This window comes from Euprymna scolopes, chromosome 7 (assembly GCF_053919585.1).
Source record: "Euprymna scolopes isolate OS-2025 chromosome 7, ASM5391958v1, whole genome shotgun sequence".
In the NCBI taxonomy this organism is placed as follows: domain Eukaryota; kingdom Metazoa; phylum Mollusca; class Cephalopoda; order Sepiida; family Sepiolidae; genus Euprymna; species Euprymna scolopes.
Genome location: NC_136488.1, coordinates 49923631 through 49942172, shown reverse-complemented (window position 1 = coordinate 49942172; position 18542 = coordinate 49923631). Strand labels below are relative to the sequence as shown.

Sequence of the window (18542 nt, the reverse complement as noted above, 5' to 3'; positions counted from 1 at the left end):
TTGAATTTCTGTTTTTGTTTTCTATTCTCTTTTGTAAAACTTAAATATGTTCTGCAAAAACAAAAACAACAGCCCCCTTCCCCTCCTTCCCCTCCCCCCCCCACTTTCTTACTGACGTCCTAAATTAAAACAGTCCAGCCAATAATACAATCTTTTTCCTTTGCAAACACTGCTCACTCATGCTATATTCAAGTAAACTAGCGATAAAAAACAAAAGCCGAGAATTATTCTCTATTGCATTAGATGAAGTTAGGACTTTATTTACAAAAAAAAAAAAAATTAAAATTAAATTAACATTTACACATTTGAACGTAACGACTATTATTCTATAAATAGATAGGCACGTGTGCACAAGTCATCCGGAAATAGAAATCTTCTTCCGCTCTAGAAAGACACAGCCATATTCCAGTCGGCCAAAAAAAAACAAAAAAAAAAAACGGATGCCGAACCATTGTGTCAAACAGACGTTAAGTACTAATTTTAAAATTCATCTTAACTCCTAACAAATGTATTTCATGTTGTTTTGTTTAAATTTGTTTTTCTTGTTTTATTTATGTATATTTATTTATCTGTCTCTACTTTTCCTGTCTTGTAAAACTTTTAAGATGAGATTCGTCACCCCCCCCCCCCCTACCCGACTTCTATTCGAACAGGCAAAACACTGCTCACTCATGCTATATTCAAGTAAACTAGCAATAAAAAACAAAAGCCGGGAATTATTCTCTATTACATTAGATGAAGTTAGGACTTTATTTAAATAATATACTTAATATATTATATTACTATAAGCTTGCTTGTATTGAAAATGCTTGCTTCCTTGCTAGCCAATCAAACCATCTAATATAGTTAGTCTTGCTTTCAATTATATTTGAAACTAAAATACACAGTGACATTAGCTACGTCGCTAGGACTATTGCTGAATAGATACATAATGCTTTGAGCTTGACCAAATTGACTGCATTTAATTAATCCCGACGCGCTATATACTAATAGTTTTTTCTCATTACGGTACAAGCACCCTTGCTGGATTACTACGTATATCCAATATGTACTTTGCCTCCAAGACAACTGCCTATGTCTGATTTGCATGCTAAGTTAAAAAAAAAAATTTTTTTCTTTTTTTCTCAAACTAGACGTTACTTGGCACTCAAAACTCTTATAATTAATCCTAACTGTATTCTGTAAGTTTAATCCTCTCCTGAAAACTAACAATCTGCTCCACTCCCCAAGCTGCCACTAACACTCATACAATACACCCGACTTTGATGGGGGTCTTTAGCTTTCAACCATTAACCTTCGCATGCTGACCGATTGGAAGTCATGATCACTAAACATCTGTACATTTCTACCCCTTAGGTATGCATTAGTTTATTCTTATCCAGGTAGATACTCACTAACAACAGTCTGTACTTAGATTTACAACTATCTATATTACATAGCAATAGCTGTCCCTTCCTTAGCCTTGCAATGTTAAATACAAAAACTGAACCAATACTCTATAATGCAAAATACAACTTCCTGATTTTTAAAAGAAGGCTGAAGATATCTTCATTAGAAATGGTAACCCACTTAATACCTACAATTTCCATCAATTCACATCTACTGGAAATATGCCCATATAACTATTTATTGTACTATACATACTGTATACGACATAGCATATAATTTACTCCCAATTATACCTGTACTGTAATGTACTTCATATCAAAAATGAAGTTACTTGTATCTATTGAATATACAACTTAACCCTCCTGCTATCTAAAATATCCAGAGCTTGTACAACTTTTTCTAGTTAATTTGTAATACCATACCATTCTAATTTGTAATACCATACCTATTCCTAAGCCAACATAAAAATAAGAAAAGGAAACTTTTTTCTTTTTTTTTTTAACCTGAAGGAAAAAACAAACCATGTTAACTCCTTCCAACAGACCTGTTTGCAAATATAGCTGCTTCCACCTCCTCCAGTAACAAATAATGAAATAGCAATGCCCTGTAATCACTTTGAGGAGTATAATTTTTTAGTTGATATATAACCCTTATAAATTAATCTGTTAACATTAACCACCAACACGGGGGTGCAGAAATATCTGGATTAGGACCCAGGCGCGGGGAAAACCCTCTCGGTGCTGATGGGCCCAGTTGATATATAACCCTTATAAATTAATCTGTTAACATTAACCACCAACACGGGGGTGCAGAAATATCTGGATTAGGACCCAGGCGCGGGGAAAACCCTCTCGGTGCTGATGGGCCCATAGATCTTCCCAGGTCATCCGTCTAGGAGAAGGAAAACTCTGAAGCTAAACCTAAGGGGAGGAAGGCCTCTCCAGTCTTGGATGACAACCTTCCTAGAGCTGGTGACTCAAACAACGTACCGGTCTGCAAACCTAAACTGCTTAAGGAGTAGATAGGCACTGTCTATCGCCCGGCTTCCATACTCCTTCTTTGCCTATTAGTTAGGCGTAGAGGTCGAATCACAGGGAGTCAACAGACCTTCAGTGATTGATCTTGTTTCTTGACTAGGACAATGAACACCGTTTTCTCCACTCCCGACACATTCACATCCCATCCCTTAAACTGGGTACATGGGAGTGCTTGAATGCCATAATGCCAGTACAAGTAGATTGGGTTGACCATCGTCTGATGGGTTGAGGGTACCGGATAGACAGTTTCTGGCTGCTGTTCCCGACTGGTACTACAGGAGCTCTAACACTTTGGTAGCGCTTAGAGCAGCTGCTCCATCAACAGTTGTATAATATCGGGTTGTTTGTAGTGCCATGTCGCACATGGAAAGGGACCCTGCACTTATCCCCAGTGGGCTATCCCGAGGCCACAATCCTAGTAGATGGCAGGACAACTGATGGTCTGCTTGTGTTGCATATCTGGTATTCTGCATAACCACTTGTTCAGCATCTCTTACCTAAACTGAAACTCTTTAAAAAAAAAAAAAATGACAGTACAATAAAAAAAATTACGCTAAAACCAGGCCCAAACTCAAACAAAACCAACCTGCCTTCTCCCTTGAGGCTTGCATTTACGAACATCCGTGAGCTTAGAACTAATTTAAATGATGTCGAAGCATTTCTCCTAACAAACAACCCGGATATCTTAGCACTAAGTGAGACTAACCTACACTCCTCCATCCACCCTAACTACTTTAACATGCCTAGATATCTCCCACTCTGCCGTAAGGACTCTGACAGACATATGCACAGGCTTGGAGTATATATTCGAAACACCTTTCCCTTGACTATAGAAACTAAACTAGAATCGAACGATCAAGCCTTTATGTGTTTTAGACTTAACATGCAACATAACATTAGCTACTTTTATTTTCTCTACCGCTCTCCCTTGACCCAGGACTGTACCCTAATAAACAAAGTCTCTGACAGCATAGATACAGCACTTTCCCTCGACACTAGCGCACAAGTGCATGTGTTTGGTGACTTTAATGTCCACCACAGCAACTGGCTTGGATTTTCTACTCCCACAGACGTAGCTGGTATGACTACATATAACTTCTCTATATCTCATTCCCTATCACAGATGGTTATATTTCCAACCCGTTTCCCAGACCAGCAAGAACAACACGCATTACTTCTAATCTGTTTCCGACCACAGTTCCTGATGACTGTGTAACTAATGCCCACAGCCCACTTGGGAACGCCGATCATGCAGTGGTAATAATTGAAATAGCCCTAAACTTTAGAGCCAAAACTGAAGAGCCACTGCTCAAAACAACGAGATATTATAAAAAGGCTGACTGGGAAGCTATCAGGGATCTCATCAGGGACGCCCCATGGCAAAATATCTGTTTCACTTCCTGCTGAACAGTGCGCAAATGAGACCACTGAATGGTTCAAAACAGACATTGAAGCACATGTTCCCACACGGAACTTTTATAGCAAACCCCACTCTCCCCAGTGTTTTACTTCTACTTGTGCAGCCACCATCGTGCAAAGGCAGCATGCGTACCACAGATTTAACCAACATAAGTCCAGTTCAAACAGACAGACGTATATAGAAGCCAGAAGTAAACCACCAAAAAACGCATCGAAGCACATAAATTAGGAACCTGCGACTTCTGGAAAATCTACAACAGTGTAGTAAATAATGGGCAATCAACAATCCCCCCACTATCCAACAATCATGAGATTTTTTGCTCTGCAACCGAGAAGGCTAACATGCTTGCCAGTCGATTTGCCGCCAACTCCACACTGGACCCTGCCAACCACCCCCTCTCTGACTTTCCTTTGCGGACAGACGCTACACTAGACGATCTGAAAATCACCCCTTTTCAGGTGCATGCTATCATAAGAAATCTTGACACTGCAAAAGCATTTGGACCTGATCTCATCCCGGCTGTGCTATAAAAAAAGTGCTCCGCCGAAGTAGCTCCAGTTCTCTCCAAACTTTACAACAAATGCCTTAATGAATCTTGCTTTCCTACCTGCTAGAAAACTGATTCTGTAGTACCAATTTTCAAGAATTCTGGCAAAAGAACTGACCCAGTAAATTATCGTTCCATTAGCCTCCTTCCATTTTTTGCCAAAATATTTGAGACAATAATTAACCAAACTCTAGTCCATCACCTTACAGATGCTAAACTTCTGACTGACCAACAATGTGGATTTAGATAAGCCCGTTCAACAGCAGACATCCTAACTGTAATCTCAGAACATATATACCAGTCACTGAACAAAGCGGAGGAGGGTAGAGCGGTAGCTCTAGATATATCTAAGGCTTTTGACAAGGTATGGCATGAAGGTCTTTTCAGGAAAATAAGATCATATGGTATCACTGGAAGAATACATGACATAATTAAATCCTTCTTAGATAAGAGAAAATCCAGGTTGTTCTTGACGGTCATACATCTAAACAATGCGATATAAATGCAGGTGCCTCAGGGGTCTATCCTGGGACCTCTGTTATTCCTAATATTCATAAATGTCCTTCCTGACAAAATTGCCTCTGAGATGGGTATATATGCTGACGACACCACACTCTATAACAGACACAACAGGAAAACAAATGAACACATATCTAAAGAAATGACAGAAGCACTAAAGGATGACCTCCAATCTGTAGTGGAATGGGGACATAAATGGATGGTCATATTCATTGCTGCCAAGACTAAACTTGTTTCCTTCAATAATTACAAGAAACCTTCTCTACCACCAATAGCAATGGCCAATGATTCTTTATCTGAAAGTACATCCTTTAAACTCCTCAGCCTAACACTCTCAGGAAACATGAGTTGGAACAATTACATCGAGAGTATCGCCAGGACCACTGCGAAGAAGGTAGGCTCTCTCTACCGTGCTAGAAAGATACTAAAGCCCGAAAGTATCCTATACCTCTATAAGGCCACCATTCGCTCATGTATGGAGTATTGTTATCATATTTGGGCTGGTGCATCTACCACTAGTCTCTCGCTCCTAGACAAGGTTCAAAAGAGAGTCGCCAATCTGATAGGTCCTGAACTGTCATCTAAACTTCAGCCTCTGTCCCATCGATGAAATGTTGCATCCCTCTGCCTTTTCTACAAGTACTTTAATAGTGAATGCTCTGACGAACTGCAAGCACTTGTGCCTCCTCGATGTAAATACCCCTGACAAGCCCGACAAGCAGCTAAATCCCACCCCTTCACAGTAGAGATCCCTAGATGTAAGAGAGCCTTCTACTCCAGTAGTTTCTTCCCCAGGACAGCTAGACTTTGGAATTCCCTGCCGGGTCCCTGCTTCCCCAACTGTACTGACATGCAGAAGTTCAAGTGCAGCGTGAACCGACATCTTGCTGTCCAACTCCTTACATAGTATCCCTGATGCCTATGTCCCTGATAGTAGCCCCCTACAACAAAGTGGCAATATGCCTTGTTTGGGGTGAAAATGTAAAAAACAAAACAAAAAAAAAAACTCAATTATTTTCTGCAAAGCCAAGAATGAAAACAACAATCCACCAAGAATATCAAACCAAGCTTATGATAAGAAAGGAAATAATAAAAACAACCAAACTAAAATCCAAGAATGTTTATTTGAAGAAATGAACCAGATTTCACTAGACTCCGTTGGCGGGGCATCAGAATATGCCAACTGCCCCCCTGTAGAGAGTAGAAGTCTTTAAGTGAAGCTACCTGTTGACCATAGGTAGCAACCTGTAATGTCTTGGGACAGGATCCTGGTGGTTGAGGAGTCCATGACTAGGGAAAAAAAAGTTGTGGCTCTGCAACACACCACTTCAGCCTTTACCTCGACTAGACGGGAGGTTGGAGAAGCCTGATCCGATCAATCGGCTAGTCATGCCAAATCCTAACCACTTACACTGGCAAATGTTAATTACAACATCAAAAAAAAAAAAATGAAGTCTAAAGATAATACAATATCTTACTCTTACTACAAACACAGGCAAACCAAATAAGTGTTAGAAGGCGATGGCAAGGGTCAATCAATTGCTGAGATAAAACCACACAACTGTTCCCTACCCAATGTTTCTCTTAAACTGGGAAAATGAAACTAAAGGAGGAATCTGGAAGCGATGGCACAAACTGAACCAATTGAGTATATTTTTTTTTGTATCCTTGGGATGAAAGGGCAAATGGGTTTCCCCCCTAACATCTCCCACATTTGGACTCCAAGGAGAGTGGGGAGCAAGAAAAATGAAAAACTAATCAACTATACATGGATCTAATAATTCAAAAACCCAGAAAAACGAAAAGAACTCACTCTGACGTTTCAGATGTCGCCAGCTCAGACAGTGAGCAAGAATTTCAATCTTGAACATATTGATAAAGAAAACTTCCCAAGATTCATAGTAATTGAAACCTTGGAAGGAAAAAAGGCCAGCAATCTGTCTGCATTTCTAATTGAAAAAGTATTAACTCAAAATAGCAATCCTAAAATAGTTAAAAAAATGAAAAATGGCAACCTACTTGTTATGATAGACAATTACAAAGATGCAAAAAACCTCCTAGGAATGGAAAAATTCCATATTTATAAATGCAAGACTTTTGCTCACGTAAGGTTCAACACTTCAAAAGGCGTCATAAGAAGCCATGAACTAATCTTAGCTACAACAGAAGAAATCAAAAATGCTCTAAGAAAACGGGGAGTAATTGACCATGTCCGAATCAATATAAAAAGGAACGGTCAATCTATATCTATAACAACGTATATACTAACATTTAATACTCCTAAAATTCCAAAAGAAGTAAAAATTGGATATACAATTGAAAAAGTGGAACTATATATATATAACCCTAACTCCCTCTCTTGTCCGAGGGCCGGGCCGCATCCGTCGCTAACCTGGTTCACGGGAGCATACTTGTGATGTACTTCTGGCCGTGTTTGTCGCTCCTAGCACACAGGACCGTAGATACAACCCAGCAAGGCTACGTTCTTACTTGTCTAGTGGTGGACCCCTCAAGGGTGACCAGACTCTCACTGGTCACTGGAAAATATCCTTCTGCTGTTCGGGGCACATGAAAGGTGCTTGACCCTAAGTCCGTGTGGCAACATTGTCGATTTCGGCCGTCACTCTGGCTTTGTGCTGGATCCAGTCTATCTCTTTCATCATCTGGCGTCAGGGCATACCTGAAACAAACTGCATCTCCATTCAGGCCAGCAATTGAGAAACAAAGAAAAACTCTGGTTCATTTTCGTAAAAATCAACAAAATAATTATTCATAAATCGTTCTACACTTGTTTAAAGTCGAGTTCCTTGATCCGAGCTTCATGATGCAAGTTGTATAACTTAAGTTCCTCTAATTAATTTCCCAGCTAAGAACAAGATCTTTTCAACTTAACTCTTATGAGGGTTTCGCCCCCCCCCCCAGGCAGGGTGAGAGTGATGTGGACGCCTCGATGCCAGCCAGTAAAAGAACCCTAACTCTAAAAAACCAATCGTTTTTATAAAACTGGCCTCTTCTCCCCTCTGTCATATTGAAGATTACTTTCCTTTTGTTTTTTTCCTCTGAACCTCTTTTTTTTTCTATCCCATTATCTTATTCTTTTTCTTCTCTCGTGAACTCCTTTCTCTATCCCCTTATTTTATTCTTTTCATTTTCTATTTTCTTGTGACCCTCTTCTTCCTCTTTCATGACCATATCTCTCCCTAGGTTCAATTTATTTATTTATCTGTCCAACTAACTTATCACTGACTTGGTGGCCTGGTAGTTAAATACAACAGGTGGACCCAAATGACAACATCTCCCAGACACCAAAGTAGACCTTTTGAACCCAAGTCATTGTACCTGTCTACTCAATTAGTAGTTAAAATTCATTTTTACCAAATCCAACTAGAAAAACAATCTCTTGTTCCACAAATCCTATTATCAGATTTTATATTTTATTTTCATTGAAAAAGATACTATTTCTTCTCTGGTGGACAGAAATCTCATAAACATCTGTTTTTCCTTGACCAAGTGTCAGCATGCCCCCCCCCCCTAACCATACCTCATCCTCTCCCATCTTCATCTAGCTGAACAGGATACCTGGCACTGCCTGGGATCCCGTTACATATATACCAGCCCCTCTGAGATGTTTTAGGTGCAAAAAATATGGGCACCATAGAGAAATTTGCGTAGGGCACAAAACATGGAAAATGTGGTCTAAAAGAACCCAACCACACGGAAGACGAATGCCCCAATGAAACAAAATGCCCAAATTGCCTGGAAAACCATCCAGCATACTCCAAAATATGCAAAATTTTCAAAAAGGAAAAAGAAATTGTGGAAGTAAAATACAAAGAAAATATATCCTTCCCTGAAGCAAGGAAAATGGTAGATTCCTACCAAAAAGTAAACACCTATGCAAATATCACAAAAAATTCAAGCCAAACTAACCAAATAAACTACCAAGAGTTACTCAATAAATTAGTTTTTGAACTCAAAAATCTAATTAAAACTTTAAAAACAAACCAAAATGAAACTAATAAGAAACAATTACTAGTATCCTTGAAAACTCAATTAAGTAACCAAAACCAAAAACAAGCTCCAAAGAGCAAAATAGAATCCGATCAACAAAAACTACAAATAAATCAACGTGAAAGATCCAAGTCATGAACAAGTACAAAAGCAGACATTAAACACACAATATCAAGAAAGATGGAAACAGAACAGGGAAACACAAAACCCCCTTCCAAAAACCAAAATAAACAGAAACAGTATTAATTAAAAACGAAAATAAATTTGAATTAATCGAGATAGAGAGCCGGGAAGGACACATAAGACAGAACAAATCAAAAAGCCCCAAACCAAAACATAAAAAAAAACTCAGCAACATTTCTCAGCTGAGACACAGACACTAACAAGAGACCCCCCCCCCTACAGCCAAAGAGATGAAGATAGATAAGAACTAAAAAATGATAACTAAACCCAAAACACCCAAATAACAAACTAAAATACTAAACATGACACATAGAATCATACCGGATAGAAATAAGACAAATAATATAATCCAGTGGAATTGTCATGGTTTAAAGGCAAACCTAAATGAGCTCACTATTCTACTCGATAAATTACTCCTAGTAGTAGTCTGTCTCCAAGAAGCCTTTATGAAATCGGATGACAATATAAAAATTAAAAACTACAATCAGTATAACTATATAGACAATACTGGACTCAGAGCCTCTGGAGGTACATCAATCCTTATTAGAAATGACATACCTCAAAGTCAAATACAACTTAATACTAAACTACAGGCTACTGCAATAAAAGTAATACTCCCCAAAACCATCAACATTTGCTCACTATACATACCCCCCCAATGAAAGCATCATAGAAACATTTGAACAAACTAATACAGCAATTTCTAAAGCTATACATCCTTATGGGAGATTTAAACGGCCATAATAAGATATGGGGAAGTGAAAAAACAAGCAAAAGGGGAAAAATTATAGAAAATATAATAAATAACGAAAACCCATACCTCTTTAATGATAAAACACACACTTATTTATACCCAGGAACTGGTACATTCACATCAATTGATTTAACATTGTGTGATCCAACACTTGCCTTGGATTACAAATGGAATGTACTAGAAGATTCATATGGAAGTGACCACTTTCCCATTACACTTGAAAACAATGATCCAATGCCAGAAAACAAAATATCCCAATGGAACTTACAGAAGGCTGATTGGAAAAAATTCCAAAATTTATGCTGGACTAAACTAACATCGGATAATAATCCAAACCAAAATAATACCATTTACTTTACGAATACACTGTATATTATTGCTGAGGAATGCATTCCAAAAAGCCCTACCTCCCAAAACATAATAAATCCTGGTTTGACAAAAAATGCAAAGTAGCCATCAGAACTCGTCAAGCTATGCTAAGGAAATTCAAAAAAGAACAACTAAAGAAAATCTCGATAAATATAAAAACAGTAGAGCTAAAGCTCGCAAAACCATTAAAGAATCAAAGCGAACATCATGGAAAAACTATGTATCAAAAATAAATACAAAAAGTAAAAAGGTCTGGGACATGAGCCGTAAAATCTCAGGGAAAGTAACAGCAACCCTACTAAACACCAAATCAAATTGCATGACCTATAATAACCAAAAACTACTAGCAAGAAAGAAATGGTAGATTGTCTTGCTGAAACTTTTGAAAAAAAAAACTCCTCTTCCTCCAAAAACTCTAACAAAAAATTCCAAATTATTAAGGAAAAAACAGAAAAAGGAAAACTCCAGTTTCAGACAAATAATTCAGAAAAATACAACCAGCCATTCTCTAAAAATGAATTGAAAGTATCCCTAAACAAAGCTCATGACTCGGCTATCGGACCTGATCAAATCCACTATCAATTTATAAAACAACTTCCTGATACATCAACAGATTACCTACTACAAATATTTAATGATATTTGGGAAAGTAGCAATGTCCCTGAAATATGGAGGCAGGCCATAGTAATCCCTATACCTAAACCATCAAAGGACTCTACAAATCCCATGAATTACCAATCTATAGCACTCACTAGTTGTATTTGCAAAATAATGGAAAGAATGATTAACAGCAGAATGGTACCTTGAGACAAATAATCTGATTACAGATCATCAGTCAGGATTTAGGAATGAAAGAAGCCCCATGGACCACCTGATTCAGCTAGAAACCTTCATCAAGAAAACATCTTACAGCAGTCTTTTTCGATATTGAAAAAGCATACGACTCGGTATGGAGGCATGGCATTATAAAAGATCTACAAGAGCTTGGATGAAAAGACAGACTGCTCATTTTTATCACAAATTTTATAAATGATAGACAATTTAATGTATGATTAGGTGATACCCTATCCATCCGTAAAAAACAAGAAACGGGAGTACCACAAGGAAGCATCCTGTCCGTCACACTTTTTAGCATTAAAATAAATAACATTGTTAAAAATATAAATGTAGGAACAGAATGTGCCCTCTATGTGGATGCTAAGATTGGTTCTAGGAGCCTTCCCCATCTCCCCAGTGGAAAGTTTACATGTAGAAACGGATGAACTGTCATTATCACTTAGAAGAGAAAAACTATGACTACAATATTATACAAAATTGGCTTCATGTCCAACTAATCTTGCCTATAAATGTGTCTTCCACTCCTAATACAAAAACTTCTTTGAAAGAAAAGAAAATGCTATAAAACTATTTAGCTTGCGTATGGAAGAATCCATAAATAATGCTCAGATAGACATTGCAACAAGACATGAATCTTTAAAACTTAAATATCCCCCCTAGCTGACAAAACAACCAAAAATAATATCAGACCTAATTAAATACCCTAAAACAAAAACCAATCCAATCATATAACAAGAAAAATTCCAAATAATTAAAGATAAATATTCCGAACACTCAACAATTTATACAGACGGTTCAAAAGATGGAGATAATGTTGGATGTGCAGCCATACACAATAAAACAATCCTAATCAAAAGATTACCAGACAAAGCATCGATCTACAGTGCTCAATAGCCGAGTAGAGCTTAGTAATAGTATTATATCTATGGCAATTAAGTTACACAGACGTCCATGAAATCATCAGTTCTTATGTGGTGATTCCCTGCAGGGACGAAATGCCTCTGTGTAACTTTATTTATTTTTTTTTTTTACATTTTCACCCTAAACAAGGCACATTGCCACTTTGGTGTAGGGGGCTACTATCAGGGACAAAAGCTACTGGGGTACTATGTAGGAAGTTGGGCAGCAAGATGTTGGTTCATGTTACACTTGAATTTCTGCATGTCAGTACAGTTGGGGAAGCAGGGACCCGGAATGGAATTCCAAAGTCTAGCTGTCCTGGGGAAGAAACTACTGGAGTAGAAAGCTCTCTTACATCTAGGGATCTCTACTGTGTAGGGGTGGGATTTAGCTGCTTGTTGGGTTTGTCGGGGGTATTTTCATCGTGGGGGTACAAGTGCATGCAGTTCGTCAGAGCATTCGCCATTAAAATACTTATAGAACAGGCAAAGGGATACAACATTTCATCGGTGGGACAGAGGCTGAAGCTTAGATGACAGTTCAGGACCTATCAGGTTGGAGACACTCTTTTGGATTGGACCTTATCTAGGAGCGAGAGACTAGTAGCAGATGCACCAGTCCAAATATACTCCATACATGGGTGAATGGTGGCTTTATAGAGGTACATGATACTTTTGGGCGTTAGTAGCTTTCTAGCACAGTAGAGAGAGCCTACTTTCTTTGCAGCGGTCCTGACAATGCTCTCAATGTAATTGTTCCAACTCATGTTTCCTGTGAACGTTAGGCCGAAGAGTTTAAAAGAAGTACTTTCAGATAATGGAGGTCATCCTCTAGTGTTTCTGCCATTTCCTTTGATATGTGTTCATTTGTTTTCCTGTTGTGCCTGTTATAGAGCGTGGTGTTATCAGCATATATACCCATCTCAGAGGCAATTTTGTCAGGGAGGTAATTTATGAATATTAGGAATAATAAAAGTTCAAGGATAGACCCCTGAGGCACTCCCGCATTTATATCATATTGCTTAAATGTACGACTGTCGAGGACAACCTGGATTTTTCTCTTATCTAAGAAGGATTTAATTATGTTAAGTATTCGTCTAGTGATACCGTATGATCTGATTTTCCTGAGAAGACTTCATGCCATACCCTGTCAAAAGCCTTTTCAATCCTACTATAGTTATGTTTCTCTTAATCTTATTAAAATGAGATTAAACTCTGTATAATCTAAAATTAATTTTGAACAAAAAATTATTACCCTATCAAAATTAAAATGAACTTTATGTCGTCAAATTAAATAATTTTCTCTTGCTTTATTTACTGTCTATCCCTAAAAGGAAAGTAACCCTAACCCTAAAAGGAAAGTTTATATTAAAAAAGGGGAATTCTGGATGGTACAAAAATAAAAATAGCTCTAATCGAGAAGGATTACTTCTTCTTTTGACAAAGGACAAAACAGATACTACACTATTATCTTGGCCAGATTGTCATTTTTTGTTGTTTGTTCATTTTATATAAAATATTGCCATTAATTTGTTTATGTTTATTCCTTATTAAAATTAAAAGAAAAAAAAAGGCGATTATATGACACTATAAAAAAATATGGTGCAAGTCCAGAGTTCAACCTTATTAAAAAAAAAAAAAAAAAAATTACATGATGTACATACCTGTCACGGAACAAAAATGTCATATTTCAAAAATTGTGTAAATTAATGATATATATATAAAAACCAATTTTTTTTTTTTTACAATTTTTAGTGATATACCATTACAATGCGGATTTTGATCTTGGTAGTTCAAATTGAGTTTTCTTTATTTATTAAGCATCATGGATCAGAAGATGTTTTACTCCCTCATAAAACTTGCTTTTTTTTAGTTAAAAAAAAAAACAACTTGATCAATTTATGTGATTTTTTTTTTTTTTTAAATATTACGGGTATGCACATTAGAAACATTTTGTTTTTTATTTAATTGAACTGTAGACTTGCATCAAAAATATATACAGTTCTAGTCATTAAAAATTGGCTTATCTGACAATTGAATATTATTTATATTATTTCTTAGTCCATATGTTATGCTTTGAAAAAGGCTAAATAAAAATTTTTAAGACTAAACTGCTTAAAAAAAAAGAAAAAAAAAAAAAAGGCTAAATTCATGAAATTTGGCTTAAAAATAGCCAATCTGGCAACCCTGGATAAACATATGAAAGTGACCTCCTTTTCTTTTTTTTCTTTTTGTTGCTGCCTCGTTTTCGAATATCATTCTAATAATATATAATCGTTGTTGTGATGGTGTGAGAAAGGAACTTCCAGTAATTTTGACGTGCAGCAGTTCTTCACTGAAGAAAGAAATCAGTGAAATATTATATAAAAAAATGGGAATATTGAAAGAACATTGTCTGCCAAGAAGTGCTGGACTGAAGGAGTAAATTAAAGATTGTCTTTTACAACATTTTATTTGTGTTGAACTATGTATCACAATATTACTTTCTAAGTATTTATTAGGACTTATCTTATTTGGGTCAGTTCCATATTTCAAATACACCATTTTCATAGTAATCTTAAACTCATATTTGCTGTGTGTTATTGGTTTTTCTGTACAAAAAAACTAATTTTTGCACTATTCAGAAAAATATCAACTTTATGAAAACATATTTGCTGATTAAATATATTTCTCATTTTGTGGAATTTCTATGGGTCCTGTTATTATTAATATTTTGTTAAAAAACGTATAATTTAAATGGACTAAAAATGTTAATAAAAAAGTGTCATTATTGATTTTGAACTTAAAAATGTTTAACATTTTTAAAGATTAGTTTTTATTGATTTAGTTTATTCATTTTTCTTTATTTTCATGAATTTAAGGTTTATTTTTTAAAATAATTTATAATACATTGTTTTCACAAGTTTTTAACTTTGCTTCTAAAACCCTCATAACAAAAAAAAAATCCAAATTCTTTGATCATGCCTATAAGATCATAAATATCCATAAATTTGGAAATTTCTCAGCAAAAAACAAAAACTGTTTTATTAATGAAGACTTTGAAAAGAAAAAAATTTTTTTTGTCTAAACAGGTTGGTTCTGGTTACACTAAAAAAGAATTGATTGACTTCAATAAGAAACTGGCTGATCATTGGCAACCATTCGATCGCAAAAATCCTCCAACCTCCATCATTTTAGCACCAGGATTTAAAGAACAACCAGATGCTTGGATTGAGCCATCAAAATCCTTCCTCGTCCAGGTGAATGTTGGAAATTCTTGATTTTATTTCTGCTTTTTCTTGGTTTTGTAGCATAAACTCTTTGTATTGACTTCCATCATCTGCAACAGTGTCTGTGTGTGATACTATTACTTGCCCCCCCCCCCCAAAAAAAATGTGTTAGGAAGGAAAAAGAAAGAGGAAATAAATTTATCAACAGAACAAAAGTATGGGAAATGGAGTTGGTGGAAAGATAATGGAGAGGAAGTTGTTCACCAAGGTACACAAAAGGAAGCTGAAAAAGGATCATTAATCAAGGTGTGGCAGTAACAGGGGAAAAAATTCTCACTTAGAAGTTGATATTAACTTAGTTTGCAGACAGTTTTAGGAGTCGGAGTCGGTTTTGTGACAATTCACGGACTGTCTTGAGTTTGCGACAGTTTAGGACTGTTTCTAGTTTGGAACAGTTGAAGGCAAGTTGTGGTCTGAAGCAGATGCGAATATGAATTGATTACTGACTGATAAAACTGCCCTCGACATATGACTAAGATGTGGACGTTAGCATTTAGAGCACTGTTTTCCATGGTGGTGTCACACAAGCACCCAGAGCTGAACTGGAATTATGGAATGTGTTAAAGTTTGTGTCTTCTGTGTTTTCAGTTTGTTTATTTTTTTATATTTGTTAGGTACAGGCAAAAATGGCCGAATAAAGATAGGGGGGGGGGCTAGTTTTGAAAGTCGATTTATCATAATTTTTTGTAGGTTTCCGACTACTTTTTTATTGTATTTGAAAGATTAAAGACTAAACTTGATTTCCAAAAGGAAAAAAATATTTGTACACGTGAAAAAAGTTATAAAAAATGTTTTCACAGCAAGCTAAACAATTCAGCTAAATTTTTAAGTTAAATAAATTTATTCTAAAAATCCTTTAAAAGATATATATTAGTTTTCTGTGTCTATTTCAAAGATAATTATTAAAGTAAAGTCCTAAGATATTGAATTAAATAAATAAAAAATAAAACACCTTGTTTGCACAAAAAATATCTTAATTAGCCAAAAAAAAAAAAAAACGAGCGATTTTGCTCTTCGCAAAATCACAACAAATGAAAGTTTTGTAAACACGGATTATATGGAAGCCCAAAATTTCAGCCAGTCAAAAGACTGTGAAAATGATGTCATGTAATTAAAAGGGATGGGGGGGGTAGTTCCCCCCCCCCAGATATGCATCCATACATTCCTATCCTGAACGTTTGTATCATTTTTACCATTTTTTAATTTAATTATTTTTCTATGTACCTGTTTTTAAATTTAATGTTTTTTTAATTATTGTTCAAGATTATATAAAAATTATTTTATGCCGAAAGTTTCACATTCATGCAAGCAAGGAAAATATTAAAATTTTACATATAAAAATTATGCGAAACCTGTAATTTTAAAAAAAAAGTAGAAATATTTTTTGTTATTATTATAATTTTTTTTTGTGTGAAAATATTAAATAAACAATGCTTAATTCAATAATAATATCAGTAGTTCGAGAAATTAAGTTTTCTTCAAGATATATCGAATTCATTAATACGGACTTTAGGGGCATTTTTTTGTAATGTTCCTGTAAAAATTAAATTTTTTTTTTTTTAATTGTTATAATTTACGATGCTTTATTTTCATAAAAAAAGTAAAAATAAATTCATTCATTTTTTTTTTTTATACTACAGAAACCATAACTTTAGTAAAAGTATTTTTTGTTTAAAAAAATAATATATTTCTATGAAGATTTAAATAAAAATGAGTTCAATATATTCCGTGATCATTATTTGATAAATACTGAAAATTTCATTAAAATTAATTTCTTGATTTTTGATGAATTATTAAGTATAGTGAGGGGTCAAAATGTTTATACATTTGTAGCATCGGCATTCATTTTGTGCGTACCTAATATACTTGTAAACCACTGTTCACCCCACTTGACAGCCACCAATGTGAGAGACAACAATACAGCCAACATGAGAATCAGAAAGATGAAAGAGAATACCATGGCATACAACATTGGGGTTGGTAATTATTGTTAAGCAGAGTACCACGTGGTTAGACTTGTGTGTCTATCTTGGTAGTAATGACGGACAATTTAAATTTAACTCTTTACCACCACAATCTTTTTTATGTAATAAATAATTTTTTTTATTATGAAACCCACATGTGATGGGAAGTTACCGTGGAACTGACACATTAACATAAACAAACTCCTCATTCAATTGTTGAACAATGCATAGACCTGTACTTTGAAGACCAGTTGGACTAACAAGCCATTACAGTAAGAAATATTTCCTATACAGGTGTTTTTTTTTTGTTTTTTTTTAAATGCGACTTGAACGTAAAACTTGGCGATAAAGGGTTAATGTGGTTGAGATACAAATATGAACAAATGTTCTTAGGATGCGTCCATTTTAAGCATCATTGATAGAATCTCTAATGCAGATAATCGAATACATTTGAATAAAAATGAATTAATATTCATGTAATAACGAGTCACCACTTATCCAGATCTCAAAGCTACTCAAGGATAAGGGCTAATGAGGTTGTTAGGTGGATGACGAGGCAACACTAAGGGTTGGTAACAATGTTCAACCAGGCAGAATTTGATTATTTAACAGGACTGCTCAACCAGAATTTGTTAACATTATACTTGAAAATGGTCATATTGTAGTCAGCTGGAAAGCAGCTCCATAGCATTGTTTCACAGCTGGATGGTTCCAGTAAAGAAACTTTGTTCATGGAATTTCCACTAAGTTTTAGATACATAGAGGAGGAAAAGAAAATTATTTATAGTGGTTGTAGATAGACGAGTTTTTTGTTTTGTGAATGTTTACAGGGGTAACCATAGATTAGAACTTAGTCGAGCACCTACCATGTAAATAAAGACAGAGTAGAGAAAGGCTAGCGAATTCTCTTCTGTGAGCAAGAGAGTTTAGGAAACATCTTCCACTAGATTTCAAAGTCAATTTTGTTCTCTGTCAATGAACCTCCTTAGAAGAAAATCCTGATTTTGCTAATGATACTTGATTTTATTATTTCTTCTTTTAGGTGAAAGCAGCTGAAATCGTTTCAAGTGGTCGATTCAAGACTGGCTACACTTTGAGATTTCCTCGCGTAGAAAAGATTCGTGAAGATAAACCTTGGTTTGAATGCATGACAACTGAAGATCTAAACGATCTGAGAAATGTACGTTCCAATTTTAGTGTTATTCTTTATTTCGATGTTTATGTAAAGCCCCCCACCCCTCCTTACCAAGAATGTTCTACCATTTTTTTTTTTTTTTTTTTTTTTGCTTTGATTTTTCATGGAACTTCAGACAAAAGACATCTATGGTGTCATATCAATACAGT

The 18542-nt window shown here is 35.6% G+C and overlaps 1 protein-coding gene across 3 annotated transcripts in view; it reads left to right on the top strand.

The window, feature by feature from the left end:
* The window catches only part of LOC145279729 (DNA ligase 4-like), a 73404-nt gene that overhangs the window by 41418 nt on the left and 13444 nt on the right, over window positions 1-18542 (top strand). For all 3 annotated transcript variants that reach the window (XM_080131022.1, XM_080131020.1, XM_080131021.1), the window contains exons 11-12: window positions 15037-15204; window positions 18241-18378. In XM_080131022.1, coding sequence (XP_079987148.1) covers window positions 15037-15204; window positions 18241-18378 — 306 coding nt within the window. The remainder of the gene's footprint in view (window positions 1-15036; window positions 15205-18240; window positions 18379-18542) is intronic.